A 24,649-nucleotide genomic window follows, 5' to 3' on the forward strand; every position below is an offset into this window, starting at 1 on the left:
AAGTAAAATAGAATAAAATAAAAGGGGTAAAATAAAGTCAAATAAGATCGGGAAAGGCTCTCCTATAAAAGTATGTTTTAAGAAGGGACTTAAAAGAGTTCACTGACTCAGCCGACCTGATTTCCTCGGGCAGGCTGTTCCAGAGCCTCGGGGCCCTGACAGCAAACGCTCTGTCCCCTTTAGTTTTCAGTCGAGACTCTGGAACAGACAACAGACCTCTGCCCGAGGATCTCAAGGTACGTGCTGGTGTGTATGGGACTAAAAGTTAAGAGATATAACAAGGCGAGAGGCCATGAAGAGCTTTAAAAGTGATCAATACTTTCACAGACCTTTTAACATAGTGAGTTTTTCCACACAAAATTAAACAACATATTGTCAGTTCTTTTGGATAACACAGTGTCAACATCCAAAGACAGAGCCAAGTAAGTGAGTCTGGATATGCCTTCTGCTTTAGATAAATCCCTTAGAAGCCAATGGTTTCATTTCTTGTGTGTTTTGTCGATGATTGGGTTAAAATTTAGCAGACTTCTTGCATTTGGGTCTTTGGAGAGCGAGAAACCATGGATTAAATCTAATAGAGGAGGAATCTGGGAAGCATCTCTCAGGAAAACAGTGGTGTCATCGGCCAGCTGACTAATAATAATATTAGTCTATTAGCTATAGTTATCCCCTCCAAGGCACTGTTAGAGACATGAACAGCAAGGAGTTGTGAAGCGATCAAAACCAAATAAGGAGAAATTGGGCAGCCTTGCTTGTTGCCACGTCACAAACTGAGTCTAGGCGAAGTGCCAAATTTCAGTTTGACCACACTACTGCGATTCTTATATAGGGTTCCGACAGTTCTGAAGAAACCATCTCCAAATCCAAGTTTTTTAAGGGCTTTCAAAATAAAACAGTGTTCAAGTGAATCAAACGCCTTGTAAAAATCAAGCAATAGTGTGAAACTATCGTCATTAACAAGCTCAATAATCTAATATGTCCAGTACTAATCTAATGTTGTTTGCAATATGTCGTTTTCTCATGAACATTTTGCTGTTAGGCCATCACACCCTGGGCTTCTGTTAAATTTCAGACCTCTGGTAGCTGTTAACACCTCCCCCTGGGAAATACTGTAATCACAGAATTCTCTTTCCTCTGGGGATATAACTTTGCAGGGGCCGATAGACTCTATAAAGGAGTTGACCATCTACCTTAATCTGATCCACAGTAACCAGTGAGGATTGCCTTTTTTCCAATCTAAGAAGTAGGCAGAGTTTTGCTCTTTGCTATCCACTTTTTCCTGATCTAACATATGCTCCTTTAGCTTTTGCTTTATATATGCCATCTAACTTATTTTGAAATTTATTATACTCTCCTCATTAGAGAGGTCCTCCTGCTGGGAAAGAGAAGCTAGCTGCACAATAACATCATCCTCCACTGCTCTTTTCTCCTTGGCTTGATCACCACCAAATTTCCTTAGAAACTTACCTATCTCATATTTTAGGAGCTCCCAGTTCCTCCCATAGGAACTCTGAGATTTTGCTCTGCTCCAAAAAGTATTGATCATTTCCTTAATTTGTAGTTTGACCTGTTCATGCTCAGGGAGGGAACTATTTAGCTTCCAGAATGAGGCTTCTGGGCCTGAAGATTGGTCCAAGGACAGCGATATGGAAATATAAATCACTTTATGATCGATTAGGGATAGGAGTGTTACAGATATTGCCTGAAATTTTATTATCCAAAAAACATCTGGATAGCAGCCAGTAGTCAGTTCTAGATTGTCTTGAGCAGTCCTTATTGGACCAGGTAAATTAACGCTCCTCTGGTTGCAGTTTTCTCCACACATCAATCAGATCAAACTTATTCATAAAACGATTTAAAGCAGAGCTAGACAACCCAGATCTCCTTGGTGCCCTGTCTAACATTTTGTTCATGGCTATATTAAAGTCTCGTGCGTTCGAGACTGACTTTCGCTGACTTGGTGGTCTAACGTGACGTAACGCAGGCGACTGCAGGGGCAGGGTTTAACAACGGCGCCGTCAAGTCTGACACATTTTACCTGCATCAATGACCAAACCAGGCAATAGTGGGGTTCCGACTTTATGCAGTCAGAGAAAAGCAAAAGCCGCCGGACTCGGGGCCTGCAGCCGCCTTGCTCCCACAAGGTTTTAATGTCATGTGACGTGGTGACGTTTTGAAGCGCCGGTGAAAGTCAGACACGATTTCTAACCAGCATTTGGGACCAGTTTGTTAATGATCTGAAGAGGTTTAAAAATGACATCGATCCTAAATGTACTTTCTATGAGACTCATATAGAAACGATATTACATTTGTTTTGGCACTGTACTTTTGTAAAACAATTTTGGCAGGATGTTTGTATATTTATTAATGATTATATATATCCAGGTCTCAGCTGGTTCTAGCAGAATGTCCTTTTTGGAGGTTTCAGTAATGAAAAGCAGCACTGCGACCATTATTTTCTAATAAATTTTATTTTGTTTCTGGAAAAATTTCTTAAATAAAGATGTAAATGCAAATTTACAAACAAAAAAAAATATTTATAGTCTTTGAGAAGGAAACTGAACTTTATTGTAGAAAAATTCGTTTCTCTTCCAACAAAAGGCTCTGAAGGTAGGCCTAGGGTGAAGTCAGGTAAAGTGGGACACTTTTTGGTAAATTGCCTTTTAAACAACCTAAATCAGTTAGAATGTATTAAAATTGTATGTATTTTTTTTAAATAGGTTGTTGTGAAGACACCTACGGTGAAATTAAGCCTATTTATTTATTTATTATCAAATTGTTTATCTTTAAACATCATCTGTCACCATCTTCGGCAAACTGGAAGCAATGAGGTTGAGTGGGACACTTTGTTAGATAAAGTGGGACACTATATTATTTGAGAAACATGAGAAATACTTTTTACAACATTTAATAACACATTAATAGGCATTTTAAAATGATATTAACATTTAACAGCATATACAATGTGTTAGCATACAGTAACTCAAAGAGATATAATTTAGTTAAAAATATTCAACAATGTGTGAAAAAAAATCATGTTTGCGAGTAGCCTAAAGGCAAAATGTCTTCAGTTTATTAATACTAGGCTATGTAAGTTATTAAATGCATTTCTGAAACTATGTGGGGCTTTTACCTGATGCCTCTCACCAGCCCTTTCACTCACTTTTGTAATGTCAATTTCAGGGTGTTCTATGCCTTGGCTAAAAACCTTACCTTAGGTTACTGTCCTTTATATTCCTCAACGTCCGCTGCCATTTTCTCTTCCGTCCACTTGTTGAGTTTTCTTCCCTAGTGTATTTAAGAAATTACCAACCATAAATTTGATACTCAGATACATTATTCTTACCAGCAACTTTAAAATGTTATCTTTTTTTCTTTGATGTCACACCAATCACAACCTCTGTTTCATATCCAATAGACATTCAACAACAACATTTACATTTACTCATTTGGCAGATGCTTTTATCCAAAGCGACTTACATTTGAGGAACAACATACAAGCATCAACAGAGCATCAACTACAGATCTACAACTGACAATACATACTAGTAAGAGCAGCAATAAATACTAGTAAGAGCTCACAGTACATATCACATCAATGGGGTAGATACCTAGGGAAGGAAGTAAGAGTTAACAAAAAATGCAATCAAAACAAAAAGTGCAATCAATACAAGATCATTGTAGGGGATAGAAGAAGAAGAGCACAGGAAGTGCATGTTAGAGGTTAGGAGTTAGAGGTGTTATAAGAGGAAGTGTTCTCGGAAGAGATGAGTTTTCAAGAGCTTCATTAAGTTAGAGAGGGACGCCCTGCTCTGATGGCGTGTGGTAGCTCGTTCCACCATCGTGGTGTCACAGATGAGAACAGGGACTGGGACTGCTTTGTGTGAAGGGATGGCAGAGCCAGGCGGCGTTCGTTGGAGGAGCGTAGCGGCCGAGAAGGAACGTAAGTTTGTATTATGGAGTTTAGGTAGATGGGCACAGACCCAGTAGTCACTCTGTATGCAGCATTAGTGACTTGAATTTGATTCTGGAGGCCACGGGGAGCCAGTGGAGGTCACTGAGTAATGGAGTGACATGAGTCCTTTTGGGCTGATCAAAAACCAGACGTGCCGCTGCATTCTGAACCATTTGTAAGGGTTTCACCGCACAAGCTGGGAGACCTGCTAGGAGGGCATTGCAATAGTCGAGGTGAGAGATAACCATGGCCTGTACCAGAAGCCGGGTGGCGTACTGAGTGAGGCAGGGCCTGATTTTCCTTATGTTGTATAGAGAAAATATTGTAGGAACGCCCCGAGAGGTAGGATTCGAACCACAGGAGTGCTTTACTCGAGATGCCCATTGCTGAGAGAGCGGATAGCAGGATCCTGTGGTTGACTGTGTCAAAGGCAGCTGATAGGTCAACCAGGATAAGAACCGAGGATTGGGCTGCAGCTTTAGCTGACCTTAGGGCTTCTGTTACAGACAGAAGAGCCGTTTCAGTAGAGTGGGCACTCTTAAAACCAGACTGATATGGATCTAGGAGGTCATTCCCTGAGAGGAATTCTGAGACCTGTTTGAATACTGCCTGTTCAATAGTTTTGGATAAAAAAGGTAGGAGAGACACTCTTCGATAGGCTTTTTGAGCAAGGGTGTAACCCGAGCCCTTTTGAAAGTGGTCGGGAAGGTTCCTGAAGCCAGAGAAGTATTTATCACATGAGTGATTGTCGGGACCACAATATGACTTGGAGGAGATTCTTAGGAATCGGTTCCAGTGGGCATGTAGATGGACGGCTACGGGTCAAGAGTTCTGATACTTCGCTCTCTGTGAGAGGAGTAAACGAGGAGAGTGAACCACCACTGACCTGGAAGGGCAGAGGAAAAGATGTAGTAGGACTGCTACAATGATTGAGTTTGAGTGTTTCAAAGAATTGGCTAGTTATAGCCTCCACTTTGCCTGTGAAGAAGGCAGCAAAGGTATCAGTAGACAAGTTTGTGGGTGGTGGAGGAGGATTTAGTAGCGCTTTAAATGTGGAAAATAATTTCCTTGAGTCAGTGGCACCGCTTATTCTGTCATTACAGAACGCAGTTTTGGCAGCACTGATGCTTGTTGAGAAGGAGGATAGGAGCAATTGGTAGCCCTTAAGGTCGGCGTGGTCTTTGTTTTTTCGCCATTTTCTTTCAGCCGCTCTGAGATCGGTACGGAGCCCACAGATGGTATCAGTTAGCCACGGGTGGGGCTGGTTTGGGCGAGCAGGCTTGGTGGATAGAGGACACAGGCTATCCAGGCACGAGCTTAGTGTAGAGCACAGAGATTGTGTGGCATCATTGACCTCAAGTGAGGAAAATGTGTTGAGGGAGGGTAGAGCGGAAGCTACCACTGAGGCAAAGTGAGTGGCAGACAGGTTGCGGAGGTTGCGGCGGTGAGAAACCAATGGTGTTGGAAGAATGGGCTTTTCCTGTAGGCATACCTTGAACTGAATGACATAGTGGTCAGACACATGTAGAGGTGTGACTGTTAGGCACTCTGTGGCACAGTTTCGGACAAGAACGAAGTCAAGCACCTTGCTAGCTTTGTGGGTCGGGGGGCTGAGAACCCGTGTTAGCTCAAAGGACTGAATCAAAGACAGGAAATCTACTGAGTTTGAATTGTCTAAGTGAATGCTCATGTCACCAAGGACAAGTAGGGGACAGTCATGCTCTGGGATTGAAGACAGCAGTGTGTCTAGCTCCTCCACAAAGTTACCAGTTTGTCCTGGTGAACGGTATATGACAATCACAGAGACCTTTACCGGAGCGGACACAAAGACAGCATGGTATTTGAAGGAGGCCTATTGATTCGGGGGTAGCAGCTGTGTGAATTTCTATTTGTTAAGAACCCAGTCCACAACACAATTGTTGTGATTGGCTTACAAAATTAACCCTGTACTCAGAAGCTTAAGTGTCCCACTCAACCTGAATTCACCCTACTTAATCTCTGTACACGTTTGAAGGTCTTTCTGTGATATTATTTTTTTTGTTTTTTATATTTTTCTCTTATTTTGAAGTAGTCCCCCTAGCTATATGTACCTTTGAATCTTTTATGTGTTGAATACATCCTTGGATGTTGCATTAATAGTCAAACGCAGACTGTCTTCGGGCGTTGTTCAATCAACAGATGGCGGTAATGCGACGTTTATGGATGTCCACCGCCAGGAAGAAGAAGAAGAAGAAGAAGACGTACGGACGTGATGTTGGTGCCTATCTGTTTGTCTACTACTGTGCTAGTTAGCATGTGTATGTTTTGAGGTTCGGCTTAATTTACGACTTGCATTTTCTGTAAATACACATTGGAATATTCACGTCTTCGGCAACACCATGAGTACGTTATGGATGGGGAACGTGAGTTGATGACTTTTTATTGCGATATATCATTTAACGTAACTGTAACCACCGTGTTAAGTTAGCTGTCTCTACAAAAGCACTTAATGTTACGTTGTAAGTGGAATGTAACGTTAGTTCAAGACTCCCTTTAGAAAACTAGCACTTTAATAATGCATTGATCTTTGTGTCGAGTAGATGGAAAAACTGCTGATTAACGTTAATGTTGCTGATTCGGCACGCTAGTAATGCAACACGTAACGTAAAGCCTAACGTTAACGTTAACTGTTTGGTGATTGCTCCTCCGCTGCGGACGATGGAGTCTGCGAACAGCTATACGAGGATGAAACAAGTTTAAACAGAAAGGAACATTAAAGGGAAACTTGTGGAACATTTATTCTGTATGTAAAAATAGAAAAAGGGCGATTTCACAGTTTTTTCTCAATCCAAATGAAAGCAGACCAGGTCTACATTAAACCCCGGTGTGCTTACATCTGTCAAACACGGACTAGAAGAACATTATGAAACATTTAACGTTATTCTGTTTGTCACGTATTTTCTACATCCAGGTCCCTCCAGACCAGGTGCAGGTCAAACACCATTGGACTTAGATTGTCAAACCTGGAACAGATTAGCAAGGAGACCCTCACAACTATTAAAACACCTTTAACAGTTGTGAAACCTTTTGTTATTATTTTTTAAGCAGTTTGTATATAGATCAGTCTGACATTGTCTGGATGGAGAAAAAATTGCCATCACCCATTTTCAGTTTGTACACAGATTTAAAAATGTGAAAATGGACTTTGACTTGGATGTTCTTATAATTTCCAGCACCTGCTTCACAGCTTTGAGTGGTGTAATGGTGGAGAATCGGCCGATCACTTTCACTTCCCACTTAACTTGCAAATTGGATTTTGTGGACTGAATGCCTTGTATTAACCACCTCACCCTTACAGAATGATTCCTCAGCTCTGTTTTCCAGTATGTTTTTGTGTTGCTCTGTAGCTAGAAACCTACATGGATGAGAAGTTTATCACCAGAGCCTTTTCCACCATGGGAGAGCAGGCGATTAATGTGCGAATCATACGCAACAAGATGACAGGGTGAGAACTAAATCCACGAGCAGTTGTCCTTTTGCAGTTGCTGTATTCTGATGTTAAACAGTGTGTTGTCACCCAGGGGGGCTCTGGGTTACTGTTTTGTGGAAATGACAGACGAGGCCACAGCTGAGAGGTGTCTCCGTAAAATCAATGGAAAAGCCTTACCAGGAGCCAATCCGGTATGAAGAGCATTTATAATTCACAGTAACCATGCTTTTTTCCATATCTCAATTAATGAAGACCCCTGATAAATGGCATGCTGGACTTGTGTTTCTTTCTCACAGCCCACAAGATTTAAGTTAAACCGAGCCACCTTTGGGAAACAAGACAGCGGGTGAGTACAAATTGAGAAGCAGGATATCAAAGATGACTTTCACATTAAGATGTTTACTTGTCATTGACTCCCCCTTTTTATTAACACATCATATGGCTTCTTAGCTGGACTGTGATAAAAACCTCCCTCTATATTCCCTCTTGTTGTAGTCAGATGTATTCTCTGTTTGTGGGAGATCTAACTCCAGAGGTGGATGATGGGATGCTTTATGAGTTCTTCTACAACCGCTACCCTTCCTGTCGCGGTGGAAAAGTGGTGCTGGACAGCATGGGCAACTCCAAGTGAGTATTCACATGTCACCACACAATATCACAATATGGAGAAAATATGTAACAAATGTGTTTGTGTGCATATACAGTACTGTGCAAAGGTTTTAGGCAGGTTTGGAAAAATGCTGTAAAGTCAGAATGCGTTCAAAAATAGACGTGTATCAATTAACAAAATGCAAAGGGAGTGAACAGAAGAAAAAAATAAATCAAAAAAACGTTTATACAAACAGGTGCTAATGATCACCAATTCAATATGTAGGTTGAAACACAATAATTAAGTGAAACAGAAACAGCTGTGTAGGAGGAATCCAGCTGGGTGAGAAACAGCCAAACTCCGCTAACAAGGTGAGGCTGCTGAACACAGTTTACTGTCAAAGTCATACACCATGGCAAGACTGAGCACAGCAACAAGGCACAAGGTGGCTATACTGCATCAGCAAGGTCTCTCCTATAGGGCTGCAGCTAACGATGATTTTAGTACTCGAAACGTCTATAGATTATTTCAACAATTCATCGATGCGTCTTTTAAGAAGTACTTGTCCTAGCAGACATTTCAAGGCAGTCTGGGGTTTCTAGATGTGGTAACTGATAATATTTGGCTGCAGCAGAAGGCAGTTTTTCGCTGAAGGGCTGGAGAGCGGTACAAGAACAAGTGCCTGCAGGCAACAGTGAAGCATGATGGAGGTTCTTGCAAGTTTGGGGCTGCATTTCTGCAGACGGAGTTGGGGAGAATGGTCTCCTCAGTGCTGAGAAGTACAGGCAGATACTTATTCATCATGCAGTACCATCATGGAGGCATCTGACGGGCCCCAGATTTATTGTGCAGCATGACAACGAGCCCAACCATACAGCAAATGTTACTAGGGAATGACAGTAGATGGTGTATCAGGGTCCCACTGTTTTTAAAATGCTGTCTTCTTACTGGAACTTGTAAGCAAGACTGATATCAACCCTGTTCTTGCCTCCCTTCACTGGCTCCCAGTTAATTTTAGGATTGATTTTAATGATTCTGTTGTTTGGTTTTAAAGCCCTTCATGGACTAGCTTCAGCCTATATTGCTATATTGAATCTGCATGCTCCTTCAAGGTCATTAAGGTCCGCAAACCAGTCACTTGTTGTTGTCCCTAAAACACGGTTGAAGAACAGAGGGGATTGAGTTTTCTCAGGTGCAGCCACAAGACTATGGAATGAATTGCCTCTGCATGTCAGACTGTCCCCCAGCCTTCTGGTTTTTAAATCGCGACTTAAAACAAGTTTTTACTCCTTGGCTTTTAATCAAGGACGAGAGCTGTATGTTGCTGTTTGTTGCCGTTGTGTTTGTCTATGTATTGATTCATTTCAATGTACAGCACCAGGGATGTGATTTTTCCAGATTAATCTGGAATTCCAGATTTTCCGACCTGAAAATCTGACCCACTTGAAGCCAAAAAGCTAAAGGAAGACATGAGAACAGGGAGGAGATGTATTTTCGACAGCTGTAAATAACATTGTTGCCATTATTGTGTCACAGTAGTCATCCTGCTCATTTTTAAATGTGCTTTAGAAATAAAGTTGGATTGGACTGGAGATGGATTCAGCAGCTCTGAGCTGCTGGCACTGCTACAGGGAAGTAATCATGTTGTGTTTTTCACCTGCTGCTGTAAGTTTCTTTGGCCGACCACTGCTTCTTCGAAAGAGCTTGGACAGCAGATCTGGAAACCCCTGTCTGCCTTGAAATGGATGGGAGAGAGAATATATATGGATAGAAGTAGTGTGACAGAAGTGTGAAACTCATTTACATACCATAGAGCCCACCTGTTGAGAAACACTGCATAAATGAACCCACCTATTGTGGCCATATTCAGTTGTTGCTGTTGGTTAAGCCTAGTTCACACTACACAGTTTTAAGCCCAATTTGCCGGTCAGAGAGCTCAGCGACCGTGAGGCTGTGATCAGGGGTAAATCAGTGGTTGATCAGCGGTCGCCAGTCTTTATGTGTGAATTACTCTACGACGCATCAAAACGGCTCCCTGACACATCGCCGACGTCTGCCAGATATCTAGCATGCCAAATATCTGGAGGAGTCGGCCGACTCAACATCCACATCCAGCCAATGAGAGCAGGCAGCTACTTTTCACTGCAAAACACTTTTTACTCACCTCCAGCTTTCTGTAGCTCAGATAGTCTCTGCCACCTGCGTGTGCTTTCAGGCATGTTCTTTCTATATATACATTTCACCTGTGTTTTCCTGACAAAACATGATTTGGAGACCAGCGTCGGGTGACACAACCTCTGTAGTGTGTGACCCCCTGTCACCGATCAGTCAGAACGACTTCAAGACTCCCGTCACATGACGGCAAGTTGTGTAGTGTGAACAGCACAGCCATCGGCCGACACTGAAAGTCGTGTAGTCTGCTCGAGGCATTAGCCAACCTTGTGTGAGTGTATACACCTCACCTAAAGGATTATTAGGAACACCTGTTCAATTTCTCATTAATGCAATTATCTAATCAACCAATCACATGCAGTTGCTTCAATGCATTTAGGGGTGTGGTCCTGGTCAAGACAATCTCCTGAACTCCAAACTGAATGTCAGAATGGGAAAGAAAGGTGATTTAAGCAATTTTGAGCTTGGCACGGTTGTTGGTGCCAGACGGGCCGGTCTGAGTATTTCACAATCTGCTCAGTTACTGGGATTTTCACGCACAACCATTTCTAGGGTTTACAAAGAATGGTGTGAAAAGGGAAAAACATCCAGTATGCGTCAGTCCTGTGGGCGAAAATGCCTTGTTGATGCTAGAGGTCAGAGGAGAATGGGCCGACTGATTCAAGCTGATAGAAGAGCAACTTTGACTGAAATAACCACTCGTTACAACCGAGGTATGCAGCAAAGCATTTGTGAAGCCACAACACGCACAACCTTGAGGCGGATGGGCTACAACAGCAGAAGACCCCACCGCGTACCACTCATCTCCACTACAAATAGGAAAAAGAGGCTACAATTTGCAAGAGCTCACCAAAATTGGACAGTTGAAGACTGGAAAAATGTTGCCTGGTCTGATGAGTCTCGATTTCTGTTGAGACATTCAGATGGCAGAGTCAGAATTTGGCGTAAACAGAATGAGAACATGGATCCATCATGCCTTGTTACCACTGTGCAGGCTGGTGGTGGTGGTGTAATGGTGTGGGGGATGTTTTCTTGGCACACTTTAGGCCCCTTAGTGCCAATTGGGCATCGTTTAAATGCCACGGCCTACCTGAGCATTGTTTCTGACCATGTCCATCCCTTTATGGCCACCATGTACCCATCCTCTGATGGCTACTTCCAGCAGGATAATGCACCATGTCACAAAGCTCCAATCATTTCAAATTGGTTTCTTGAACATGACAATGAGTTCACTGTACTAAAATGGCCCCCACAGTCACCAGATCTCAACCCAATAGAGCATCTTTGGGATGTGGTGGAACGGGAGCTTCGTGCCCTGGATGCGCATCCCACAAATCTCCATCAACTGCAAGATGCTATCCTATCAATATGGGCCAACATTTCTAAAGAATGCTTTCAGCACCTTGTTGAATCAATGCCACGTAGAATTAAGGCAGTTCTGAAGGCGAAAGGGGATCAAACACAGTATTAGTATGGTGTTCCTAATAATCCTTTAGGTGAGTGTATGTTGTAAGAATTTAATTGTGGGCCATGAGGAGCCACATCTCTGGTTTCATTATTTCACTTGTGTTAGTAGGTTAGAGGGGTTCAGACTAGCTGTACTCATCAAAATACTTAGACTGAGTAACCTACACTCCTCATGTACACCCAGTACAGTACACCTATGCTGAGTTGTTTTCATTGGAGTAAAGCAGCAAACATGAGCACTGCCTGTGTGTCTGCTGCAGGGGCTGTGGCTTTGTTCAGTTCCCAGACGAGCGGCTGCAGAAGCGGGCCTTAGAGGAGTGTCAGGGTGCTGTGGGACTGGGTGCTAAACCTCTGAGATTGAGCCTGGCTGCTAACAAGTGAGTTGGTTTTTTTTTTCCTTAAGGAATTCACTCCTCTTGTCAGCAGCTGACTTATTTGGGCCTGGAACACAAGCCAAATGATTTGTAGAGTACAGCAGTGTGTCTCTTGCTCCCTCTTGAGTTTAAGGAACCGGCAGCAGCAGCAGTCAGAGCACAGATCATCGTGGCAGTCCAGCACAGGATACAGACACAACCATGACCAGTACAACCAGTACCAGCAGCATGCCTATCCTGGGTATTACTCCTCCTGGGGCTACGATCAGACTGGAGGAGAGTATGGCTACAACTATCAGCAGTATGATTACACACAGTATCCCCCACCTCAGGTAAGCTCTCTCTGTTAAAAGCTAGTATTGACACCCATCACTTATTCATGTCTATCAATTGTGAATCATTTTAATGTTGTTGTTTTTTTTTTTCAGGAAAGTGAAGCTGTTGAGGAGGATGGACTTGAAGGTTGGTAATGCGGACTGCAAATCACTGTTTCATTTCTGACTGGTGTATCAGTTTTATTTTCCATTGTTTAGCCCTAAGGTGATTGCTTCACATTGTTTATTTTTGCTGATTAACAGTCCAAATTTATTGCATAAATAAACATGGGTCATGACAGGAATGACACTTAGGATATAATTTGAAACCAATACTGCAACAACCTCCCCAAATAAAATGTTTTTAGAATAAAAACTTTAAAAAACACCATAAAAGCTAAATTAATAGCTCTGGCTTTTATTTCCTCAATCACTGAACTCACCCTGCCTGTATTTGGGACAGGCCTGTAATTCCTTTCACTGAAAGGTTGCTCAGGAAAGATGGAAAATACTATAAAATTATTTATTTAAACCAGTATGAATATTACTATACAGTGGGTACGGAAAGTATTCAGACCCCTTTAAATTTTTCACTCTTTGTTTCATTGCAGCCATTTTCCAAAAATCAAAAAAGTTCATTTTATTTCTCAGTAATGTACACTCAGCACCCCATCTTGACAGAAAAAAACAGAAATGTAGAAATTTTTGCAAATGTATTAAAAAAGAAAAACTGAAATATCACATGGTCATAAGTATTCAGACCCTTTGCTGTGACACTCATATTTAACTCAGGTGCTGTCTATTTCTTCTGATCATCCTTGAGATGGTTCTACACCTTCATTTGAGTCCAGCTGTGTTTGATTATACTGATTGGACTTGATTAGGAAAGCCACACACCTGTCTATATAAGACCTTACAGCTCACAGTGCATGTCAGAGCAAATGAGAATCATGAGGTCAAAGGAACTGCCTGAAGAGCTCAGAGACAGAATTGTGGCAAGGCACAGATCTGGCCAAGGTTACAAAAAAATTTCTGCTGCACTTAAGGTTCCTAAGAGCACAGTGGCCTCCATAATCCTCAAATGGAAGACGTTTGGGACGACCAGAACCCTTCCTAGAGCTGGCCGTCCGGCCAAACTGAGCTATCGGGGGAGAAGAGCCTTGGTGAGAGAGGTAAAGAAGAACCCAAAGGTCACTGTGGCTGAGCTCCAGAGATGCAGTCGGGAGATGGGAGAAAGTTGTTGTAAGTCAACCATCACTGCAGCAATCCACCAGTCGGGGCTTTATGGCAGAGTGGCCCGACGGAAGCCTCTCCTCAGTGCAAGACACATGAAAGCCCGCATGGAGTTTGCTAAAAAACACCTGAAGGACTCCAATATGGTGATAAATAAGATCCTCTGGTCTGATGAGACCAAGATAGAACTTTTTGGCCTTAATTCTAAGCGGTATGTGTGGAGAACACCAGGCACTGCTCATCACCTGTCCAATACAGTCTCAACAGTGAAGCACGGTGGTGGCAGCATCATGCTGTGGGGGTGTTTTTCAGCTGCAGGGACAGGACGACTGGTTGCAATCGAGGGAAAGATGAATGCGGCCAAGTACAGGGATATCCTGGACGAAAACCTTTTCCAGAGTGCTCTGGACCTCAGACTGGGCCGAAGGTTTACCTTCCAACAAGACAATGAGCCTAAGCACACCGCTAAAATAACGAAGGAGTGGCTTCACAACAACTCCGTGGCTGTTCTTGAATGGCCCAGCCAGAGCCCTGACTTAAACCCAATTGAGCATCTCTGGAGAGACCTGAAAATGGCTGTCCACCAACGTTTACCATCCAACCTGACAGAACTGGAGAGGATCTGTAAGGAGGAATGGCAGAGGATACCCAAATCCAGATGTGAAAAACTTGTTGCATCTTTCCCAAAACGACTCATGGCTGTATTAGATCAAAAGGGTGCTTCTACTAAATACTGAGCAAAGGGTCTGAATACTTATGACCATGTGATATTTCAGTTTTTCTTTTTTAATAAATTTGCAAACATTTCTACATTTCTGTTTTTTTCTGTCAAGATGGGGTGCTGAGTGTACATTACTGAGAAATAAAATGAACTTTTTTGATTTTTGGAAAATGGCTGCAATGAAACAAAGAGTGAAAAATTTAAAGGGGTCTGAATACTTTCCGTACCCACTGTAGGTTATCTAATATATCAATTCCAAGTGATTAATCTAGCTCTGTGAGACAGCGTGTCTCGGCCAACCGTTTTTCTTTTGAGGTAACTACAGTAACGTTAACGGCCTGTTTCTGTCACTCGTTTTTAAGCTAGCCACGCCTAAATTTGGAGTGCACACGTATTAAAGCCTTCATGGTAACTGAAACGGACCAGAGCGAGCTGACAAAGACGTTAGCGACTTCATCCTGTCAGTTTCTCTCTTTTCAAAGACAAGTGTTGCAGTATGAAAGTCCTACCTGAAGAGAGGCTATGAAGTCTTCTTGTTACGCCGTACGAGAACCACATACAATATATATGTTATATTAATTATATATGGTCTATGGTCAGACCGGGTTGGACTTGATGAATTTAGCGCGAGGATACACGTGACAGCATACGGTTTTCAAAATAAGGTGTTTATACAGTATGGAAATAAGATTAATTGGATTATATTCACAGAAAGTATAAAACAACAACAATAAAATTGGGAAATTGCTTATTTTCTATTCTTTAATTTGGGTTGCTGGAAAAACATTAAATAAATTTGCTGACTTTTGTTGCTGTTTCAACACCTTTATAGCTATAAAATGGGTTTATGATGAAATAGTTTACTAGAGCACAACATTGTTTACAAGAGTGCAAAGTTATTCATAGATAACCTCTTAATTTTGCACCAAATGAATGTTTAACTTTAAATGTACAAAACTTTCTTCCGGGGGGGCATTCCCCCCGAGATGACCACTAAAAATATTTTTTTTGTCTGTGGGAGTTTAAGAGACACACAATTCAAGTTCATAACAAGTTTAATAACAAACTGGATAAAGCCATCAAGTTATTAAAAGAACTCCAGCACAGAGAAAGAAACACAACAGTTTGGTAGGTCTGGAAACAGAATAGGGCACCTCCAGCGCAGATGGACATTACTTCGGCTCCTTGTAGAAATGAAAACTTAACGATGGCATCGTCTATCGGCAATGGCTGACAGACGTCACGATGTTAAGCAGGCATCTTGATTGTAAAATCCTGACGCAGCCTTTCAAACAAAGGAAACCAACGTCTGCACCCTGTGTGTTCACTGCTGCTTTACCTGGTCCCTGCTTGAAAAATTTCCACCGCAACTTGTAACGTCATAGGCTACCAAGTTTTTAACCAAGTGAAGTCTGTGTGAGTGAACACATGCACATAAGATGACCGCTATCCCACCGTGCACGTGCCCCCGATGTCCTCGTCCATCCCGATGTTTCAATGTAGACATCGTCCAATGGAAATTTTGTAGACATCGCCCAACCCTACTCTATCAGCAGTTAACTGTAAACACACAGCAGGACTAACTGCACATCGGCTGCTATTTCCGACTTGTGTGTGTGCTATCTGGGTGTTGATTGTGATTTATTGGTTTGCTAATGTAATAGAGTCAACAGTGGGAAAGAGACAAGCAAAACACCAGAAATGCTCAACTTAAAGTGAGCAGCCTCTACTTGACAATTCAGAAATGCACTGCAAGGCAAGTCCCCCCTCCAAAGTTCTGGTACTTTGGGAAAATTCATAGCCCCTGTCTCTGTTGCAGATCCCAGTCCGACGCTTGATGTGGTGGAGGCCAACAGGAAGTTCATGGAGCTCAGTGAGGAACTGTATGATGCTCTGATCGAGTGTCACTGGCAGCAATCAGACATCTCCACAGAGCAGGACCATGCGACATCCAGCTTACCAGAGCCCATTTACTGCTGAAACGGAACACATTTTCTTCTTAGTATGGATTATTTTTGTATGGACATAAATGAAATTAGTCATGGTAATGGATCTTATTCAAGTATACAAAGCCATTGAAATGTTCTGTGAATACAGACAATTCTGAATTTGAAACAAAACATATTTTTGATTTATTTATGGCTCTACAAAACACACTGATAACATAACATTCAAACATTCAAATGCAGACACCTGCAATGTAAAATTAAACAATCAAATCTTAAATCGAAAATGACATCAATACAAACCAAAAAAAAGATATTTCAGACATTGACTTGACAATGATAGACTACAAAACAAACTGACCACATAAGCAATTGTTGACAATGAAATTCTTGTTCTCAGGCTCCCTCCATCAATGCTCATATGAAATTGTCATTATAGCCCCCATAAGAAGAAAAGTTACGTGAATATACCCTATTTGGAATTATCCTGACATATTTTGGTTTGTATAAAAATGAAACAGTCAGTGGTGAAAGTTGGTGGAGACTGTTTTGCTCTCAGCCCATTCGTTCTTTCATTCTTGATGAATGGTGGCAAGTGTTGAGTTTATAATTTTGTTCAGTCTAAGATATATATAAGGGCTACGTGTCCTGGCGCATTTGTCAGGAAGTGTTCATTCACTTGAAGTCCTGCTATCAGAGATCCATAATGGAAAATATAGCTCCTTTCTAGCAGAGGCTGCCATGCAAGGTGCCAACTGCTAATCAGAATAGAACTAATCATTCACACACTGATGGCCTTCAGGAGCAATGCCCAAGGACAAATGGACATGCAGACTAGAGAAGCCTGAAACACAGCCCCTGGTAATCGAAACTGCGACAACAACCAATCATCTGTGTCTGCCAGTAGATCAGCATGCTGTCACTCTCTCCCAATGGCCTGATGCGCAAAGCAAGGTTACACTTTATATACAGAGACGTGACCTTCAATTAGGCTAGGTTCAGACTGCAGGCCTTAACGCCCAATTCCGATGTTTTTTCCCAGATCCGATTTTTTTTGTTTGACAGTTCACATTATAGTTTAAATGTGGCCCATATCAGACTCCCGTGTGAACTGTCCACGGCCTAAAAGTGACCCGCATGCGCAGAACAATACCACAATGTCACGCAGCACGCTGTTGCAGGCTACAGAAGTAAACAAGGAGCAACAGAGGTTAGCTCCGGTTAGCGGGAGACTCCCGTTTTTCATTGTCCTCTCACGGGTCACATTTAACCCGAATTATGGCAAGTGTTCCCAGCTTTCTATTCTTTTCTTTACGGTTTCTGTCGATGTACAACGCATCTGCCCCACAACTCCCTCCCTCTCTCCCCCCACTGTGTCTGCTCGGACAAATAGCATGCACGTAACTCAGAAGAGAGCTTGCGGTCCGGTGGATTTTAGTTATAAGAAAAGAAATTTGTGAGCAGATGATAGCGAGGTAGAGAAGGAAGAGAGCCACGTGTTTAATTATGGCTTTTTTTGGAGCTTTTTCGTTGAGCGCGGTTCTGTCTGCAGCAGTTTTGCCGCGACCTGAGTGTCCAGACTGAGGTCGCATTTAAAAAGATCCGATCTGTATAGGATTTGGACCACATATGGAAGTGGCCCAATTCCGAACTGGAAAAGATCAGATTCCATGTGACTTGGCCTGTTCACACTGTGTCAGATCTGAGTCGCATATGGGCAAAACAATCTGATTTGGGTCACATTGGCCTGCAGTCTGAACATAGCCTTAGTGCTTCAGTTAAGTTGTTTAGATACAGTGTGTTACAATATCATCAATTACCAATTGAAATGAGTGATGATATCGTTAGGCTATATGAATACATTTTGAATTATGAACTAAATTGCAGAGGCAAACAGAATAATATGAATATAATTTGTGGAATTAAAAGGTCATTGATGTTATTCTGATTTCAAAATTAATTGAACGTACAATCCATTAGTGAAAAACAAAGGACTGGATAAGGCAGAATAACATGCACATTACTCCTACGACTGGCCTGGACCTTGTAAATTGTATTCATGCCTAAGAGAAAATTCAAAATACGAGAAATTGGTGAATGCGGCAAGTTCTCTTAAATCACTTGTATAAACCTACGCATGGCGCTTGCATAAGGCCCAATGTCTCTCTTGATACTGAGTCACTAAAGACAGAATATTTTGTTCAGACTTTAAAGTATCTACTACTTGTAATATGCACAATTTTTAGCACCAGGTGTGCTAAAGTAATACAACGATGTTATATTTTTTTGTTTCCAGTGTCCTGTTCTTCATACATGGATAACAGAATATTTATATATAGAAGTTGATTTGATTGTTGATGAGTTGACACAAGCCTGGATTTTTCAGCTCTTCAGCGGTGGCTTAATGTATATCAAGAGTTGCTGTCTTAGCAACAAGTCTTTACCCAAACCTGCAGAAGTGCAGCTTATTAACAGTAAGCTGGACCATGACCAAGACTTACTTTACTTTATTACATAAACTTACTTTTAGAGGAGAACTCATTCATTACAGATTTAAAAATCTATTAATGATAAAAGAGGCTATTCAGTAAGCTAAAGTAGGCTAAAGCGTGTTAATCAATACAACGTGTCAATGTTGAATATGAAAAAAAGACATACTTTAATCCCGCAAGGGGAAATGTTTTCCACTCTGTTGTTAACAAGTTAGTATTATACACACAGGTCTGAAATACACACATGCACAAACATATGGAGAGATGTCAGAGTGAGGGCCCTGCCAGGGCGGCACTCTGAGCGTTTGAGGGTTCAGGGGGCTCAAGGCCACCTTCGGCATTGCCCAGTGCTCCTCTCTAGCTACCAGTCCACACTCCATATCTCTGGTCCAAGCTGGACTTGAACCCTCCAGTTTCCAGCCAAGTCCTTAAAGACTGAGCTACTGCCGCCCCAATATAGTTTGGGATACAAGAGAAACTCAGTAAAAGTTACAGTGATCTGTAAGATTAATGGGACAAAAAATGCTAAAACAATACAATCTCATGAGCACCCAACCGATTAGATGAGATGCTCATTTTGTTTTTGTTAAGAAATAAAGTGCAGTTATTAAAGTTAACTTAATTTTAGTCAGTCCTTTAAAGAACCCAGTCAGTTGGATAAAAATCAACAGGATCATTTTAGCTTGCTAACATTACCTAAGCCTGGGTTAGTTGAACCATGTTTGAAGAACAGAGCATAATGTGCACAAAGGTTCACACTATCCTCCCAGATCCCAGTCCCAAATGCCCTGTCCAACCAGAAAGAGCCATTAGTGCAACAAGGACAAAATCCCTTACTGGCTGTCCGCTACTTACAGTGCTATCTGAACACCTGCTCTGAGGCAGTTTCTCACCTTGGTTCGTGCACTGTTGTCTTAAGACCGCCATGTGGATTTTTAAGACCTCAACAATTCTCATGTGACATGGCCTGAATGAGCCACAGAGGTTAAGGACTCAATATGCTTTAAACAAAGTGTTTGTCTTGTCAGATTGCCTAATAGCCCCAGAAACTCCCTCACCACCACCTGTCCACCTGCCCACTGAAAGCTGTGAAAGTAAGCAGGGTTTGAACTGCTCTTTAAAGCTGTCTTTTTAGCCATGCTAGCAGAATGGCTTTATGTACGGCAGTGTTAGTTTGCCACTTTGGTACAGAAATGCTGAAATATCAGCTACTAAATGGAGCGCCATGACATTTTGAGCAGACAATCGTAGTCCCCAGGGGGGCCAACTTCTGCATGGCAGTGTTGTCTGACAGAAAAGTTCAACCGGGCTCAATTTCTGATGCAGTGCATTGCAGCGTCATCCAGCACGGTGCTGCATTTGCCGGTCACATAGATCCATGTTCACATTCCTGGTGGATTACTTTGTAACATGAACACTACATTTCTACTGTATATCTCTCCATTGTCGCAAGAAAAGTTACAGTGTCGGTGTAGTATAAACTGCTGTGCAGTGTTTTGGCATCTACAAAGCCTTCATACTCAAACCCTGTGCTCATACTGGACTTCATGTCTCAATGGATGCAATCCAATGCAGCCCCCTGATTCTAGTCAGACTTGTGCAGGTGAAAAGTGGGCAGGCTATAACTTGTCTCTCAAGCTCTATTTCTTTAATACTTCAACTACCTCTGTCACTTTTCAGTGAGTGCAATGCCACGAATGTCTTACAAAGCCTGTCTAAAAGTGTGCAGTATTACCTGCATTTGTACGATTAATCTCTTCAAGACTGCAAAGACGCACCAAATCATACTGAGGCCTTCAGAGTGCCTGGGACCCACCATCCCCAAATCTAGTAACTGGATCTAAATGTGCCCACAAATGTAATTGTAATTACTTCTCTGGTGTTTCATAGACAGCAATAGATTAACATGAATAGATAGTGAACTAAACTGCTGGCTCCCGGCGACCAGAGGAGGTGAGCAGCAGAGATTGGAAAACATTTTACTTCACTGTGTGTACCCTTGTCTAAATGTAAGCTGTATGTGGGGCGTGGTGAGACGGCCTGGGGCAGGGTGCCTCAAAATGTTCCTTATTTTCAAATCCCAAAGTTTACAGGTATGCCTTAGTGGAGCATGGGAAATACAGGCCCAACTTTTGTGGTAATCGGGTAGACCTCTGGAGCTATGACATCATTCCTGTTTTGTTCAACCCACAGTAAGTTCTTTAACTTCTTAACAAAATTATTTGAGTAACTTTTGATCATAAGGCTCCATAAATTCTACTTGCAAATTTCCGTGTCGATTGGACTGACCACCTACGAGTTTGAAAAAGTAGGTCTTGTAGCTGAAGTGCCACCGTTTGGCAGATTGGCGCCAAATTTTGGACAGAGCGTCAGTTTGACATGGAAGGCACTAGCCTACATTTTGTGTTCCAACTGAGTTATATGGAAATATGAGATCACTTCCTGTTCCGTCACACTTCCTGTGACTGTAATCTCAACGCCACTGGTTGTTGGTTTTACACATTTTGCAATTTTGTGGGCAAAACAATTATAGGCCAATATGGGCGTGGCCTATATCACAAGATGCAGCTCAACTTACAGAATGTGTGGATATAAGGTTTTTGAATGTGCGACATACTATGTGGGAGTTACAGGCCAAAACCAAAAAGGGGAAGCGAGCAAGTTCAATAGGATTCCCAGCAACGCTCTTACTTGGATCCGAACTGCTTTGCATGCGTGTGTCCGTCCCCCCCCCCCAGCCCCCTAGGGCTTGGACTCCTAATGAGAACAAAAACAATAGGTCTCCTGCAGACCTTCATTATAATTGAAATGTGTTAAAACCAGTGAATCCACTAGAGGGCTCAATTTCCACGGGAGTAACATGGGAATCAGTATGAACAGCTGCTACCAGCAACATCTAACTTCATTCATTGTCAGCAGACTGTAAGGCAATGTTAAAATGTGTATTAGGCTATAGCATTGCCTGACTGTGCCTCCGGACCTGCATGTTCCACTGTGACACAGTTCCACAAGATTGTGGGAAAACCCCGTTTTCATTTCCAAAACTAAGATGTGTATTAATTTGATCCTCATATAAATAGAGGCACATATGAAACGCATATATGTTATATACCAGTAATCTACAGAGCTGCTGCATGCCAGAACTGACATCGGAAAACAAAAGGTTCCCTTGACATGCATACAGTGCCTGCTTCAAACACAACTGAAAATAAAAAAAGTAGATAATAAATCATTTAATTTATCAAGATGCAAATTAGGTCCGCAAGTCCACCGGCATTTTATTTGTGATGGCCATTGTCCATTCACAGGTGACATCTATGTAAAAAATAAATCTCGAATTGACATTTCAAATGTTTAAACATTTCCGGTCAAAGTCATTCTTCTGTCTTAATGAGCGGCTGTAACAACTAGGCTAAATTGACAATAGCGGTGTACGACGGTCGACCTGTTTCATTGCAAGCCAAGTTGTTGACATCGTTCACACTGTACCCGTCTGCACATGCAGAAATTAGGTTAACGCATACTTGCACTGCAATAACCTGGTTACAGTAAACCACGCAGTTGAATACAGCTGACCAGTTGTCACATTCTTCTCCTATCCCTGACAATGTGTTTTAACTGTGGCACATTCGATGCTGCAGGCTGAAGTTTCCTCTCTGGACTGACGGCGCGCAGACAGCAGTTTGATAGTAGCCTACTAATGACGTTTCCGTTCATCCGCCCGCGCTGCTGTCACAGCTGTGTTTGCCCTGTCTTCGGGCTTTGTCATGAACATGCATGTATAGATACCCGGTGTAACAAGAAATTAGGTATCTGCTGTAAATAAGAAACAACCACGTTTCTCTTAATCCCTGACTCCGTCAAGAAAACCGGCCTACTCTACGTTAAACAATTGAAATATAAAGCTTCCAACGCGTTCCTTTCATGAATGTAAACGAACACATTGTTTCTTTAGCCTCATTGGAGTTAACATGGCTCTCCATCCAGACACAGACAACAACACTACTACCAACCAATCAGCTCTCTGTCTATCTCCGCCGCGGAAATGAAGTACCAATCAGCTGTCTGAATGACTCCAGCTATCAGACCCGGAGGACCAATCAGCTGTCTGTCTGGATTTGCTTGGGAGACAAACAGCCATTCAGCTGTTTGTCTGGGCTTCACGGAGTGACTGCCTGACCAATGAGCTGTCTGTCTGGCTGCAGCGAGGGGGTGAGCGTCTTTCGAGGCCCAATCAGCGGCTCAGTGCTGCCTGCCGGTGCCGGGGACTGGTGGTGAGGAACCGCTGCAGCGCGTCAGGACCGGACCGTGAACCCGGAGACGGTACACACCGAGGCGAAGGAGACACAGGTGAGTCCGAGGATGTGCGCGAGGCCTGGCTCCGGCGGGAGATGTTTTGAAATGGCAGCGGCGGGATTCGTGCCGCGGCAGGACGGCTAGCTGTGTCGTTTTCCTGCCGGTGGATATGCTGATTTTCTGATAGACAATAGAGCGGCTTTGCTTTGCTGTGTGTTGATGCAGGCTGACATGTTGGCGACCAGCAGCCGTCGCCTTGAACCGTTAATTTACATTTAAAGGTCTGGAGTCGCGGCAGAAACATTGGTGGATATCTGCATCTAATCTAACGTTAGCCGCTTCGTTGTGCTTTGATAATAACTGTAACGGAGATGTTGTGTTTTCATTGTGATGGAAACGGTGTGCGGTATGCCTCCAATCCGTTTCATTGTTTGATCCAGAGTCTCTAGGGGTTAACTCAGACTGGAGAAAGAGCCAGGGTCCTCCAAATACGTGTTAATGCTTATTTAAAGAGCACCGGGATGAGATGAGATGGGAGAAGGGTTTTCTTGAAGCAAAGCTGCCTGAAGTGGCGGATTGAAATAGAAGGCGTTAGGAGGAGGCCGGGGGTGCTCATGGCTCACGGCAATTAGGAAGAAAAATTCGAAATGCATCAGCCATTTACGTAGAGACTCAACTGGCTCCATATGCACCTAAATGGCTGCCTGGCGCCTGACAGCACAGCCAACATTTTACTGTAAGGGCTTTATTCAGGCCGAGCGGCGGATTAACGGAGGTGGACGTCTAGATGACGTTAGAGACCAAACGGGAATCAATATTTAATGTGTGCTGCCTATTATTCTGCAGTACACAGGAGCTCATTTTGTGTCTGTTGACCATAATGGGTCTCTGCTCCTCAAGATTTCAGGAGTCACATGCAGATTGATTCACATCTGACTGCTATCACTGTCTTTGTGGTTGGATTGGATTGTTCCTTCGAATCTGTAGGCTTACAGTCTGAGATGGAGAGGTGGATAGTCAAATGATGTTACCTTCCTCCATTACAAAAGGTTACAAGACATTAAATGAATTGGTCGTTTTAAGTTCCAGTTGATACATATTTAGTTTAGTCATTTACAGCAGCTTTGGATAAGGAAAGCTTTGTCAATAAAAACTTGGATTTTTGGTAAAATGAAAAGTTGACAGACAGCAGAAAGGCGGTTGCGTTGCTTCATCACTTTGTGCCATGAAACATGCATCCCTTTCACTTTCTTCAGCAGTGTATTACTATCAACCGGCTGTTTGTTTCTGGTGGTGTCTCCCCGTGCTCACTTCACACATTTTCATCTGAGCGTGGCAGTGAAGTAGCCCTACAGCCTTTGCTTCTGAGATAAAAGTTGGCAGACCTTGATACACACAGCCCTCCACTCACATAGTGATAGTGGGTCTGTATGAATGAATGGTCCCTGCTGTTGAAGAGTGTGAATGAACTGTAGTATTCTCAATGATGGAGCCCTTCCTCTTCCTATTTCCAGCCCAGAGTCCCCTGGCAGCCCCAGTAGCATCCAGATGAAGACTACCATACTGTTATGACAGATGGGTGCAGTACCTGCAGAGTATTGTAGTGTAGTTTTTGTAGCTG

The 24,649-nt window shown here is 42.6% G+C and overlaps 2 protein-coding genes across 5 annotated transcripts in view; both read left to right on the plus strand.

Moving 5' to 3' along the window:
• The first annotated feature begins 6,182 nt into the window (after positions 1–6,182).
• On the plus strand, positions 6,183–16,416 carry LOC119906818 (tRNA selenocysteine 1-associated protein 1-like). 4 transcript variants are annotated; one of them, XM_038724209.1, is made up of 9 exons: positions 6,183–6,357; positions 7,342–7,439; positions 7,501–7,615; positions 7,721–7,770; positions 7,920–8,051; positions 11,913–12,029; positions 12,160–12,358; positions 12,455–12,488; positions 16,114–16,416. In XM_038724209.1, exons 1-9 carry the CDS (start codon positions 6,334–6,336, stop codon positions 16,272–16,274), a joined length of 930 nt encoding a protein of 309 aa, XP_038580137.1. In that variant the 5' UTR covers positions 6,183–6,333; the 3' UTR covers positions 16,275–16,416. The 4 variants fall into 4 exon arrangements, with proteins under 4 accessions (XP_038580137.1, XP_038580136.1, XP_038580140.1 ...); XM_038724208.1 differs by having other exon boundaries at positions 6,184–6,357; positions 12,154–12,358; XM_038724212.1 differs by having other exon boundaries at positions 6,184–6,357; positions 7,516–7,615.
• Positions 16,417–22,944: 6,528 nt separating this feature from the next.
• gatad2b (GATA zinc finger domain containing 2B) overlaps positions 22,945–24,649 on the plus strand; it is a 50,251-nt gene continuing 48,546 nt past the window's right edge. The window contains exon 1 of the mRNA XM_038724205.1: positions 22,945–23,082. The gene's annotated coding sequence lies outside the window, so the exon portion shown is untranslated. The remainder of the gene's footprint in view (positions 23,083–24,649) is intronic.

Source organism: Micropterus salmoides, unplaced genomic scaffold (genome assembly GCF_014851395.1).
Source record: "Micropterus salmoides isolate LMB-PRFRI ecotype aquatic unplaced genomic scaffold, ASM1485139v1 Ms_hic_scaffold_17, whole genome shotgun sequence".
Taxonomy (NCBI): Eukaryota; Metazoa; Chordata; class Actinopteri; order Centrarchiformes; family Centrarchidae; genus Micropterus; species Micropterus salmoides.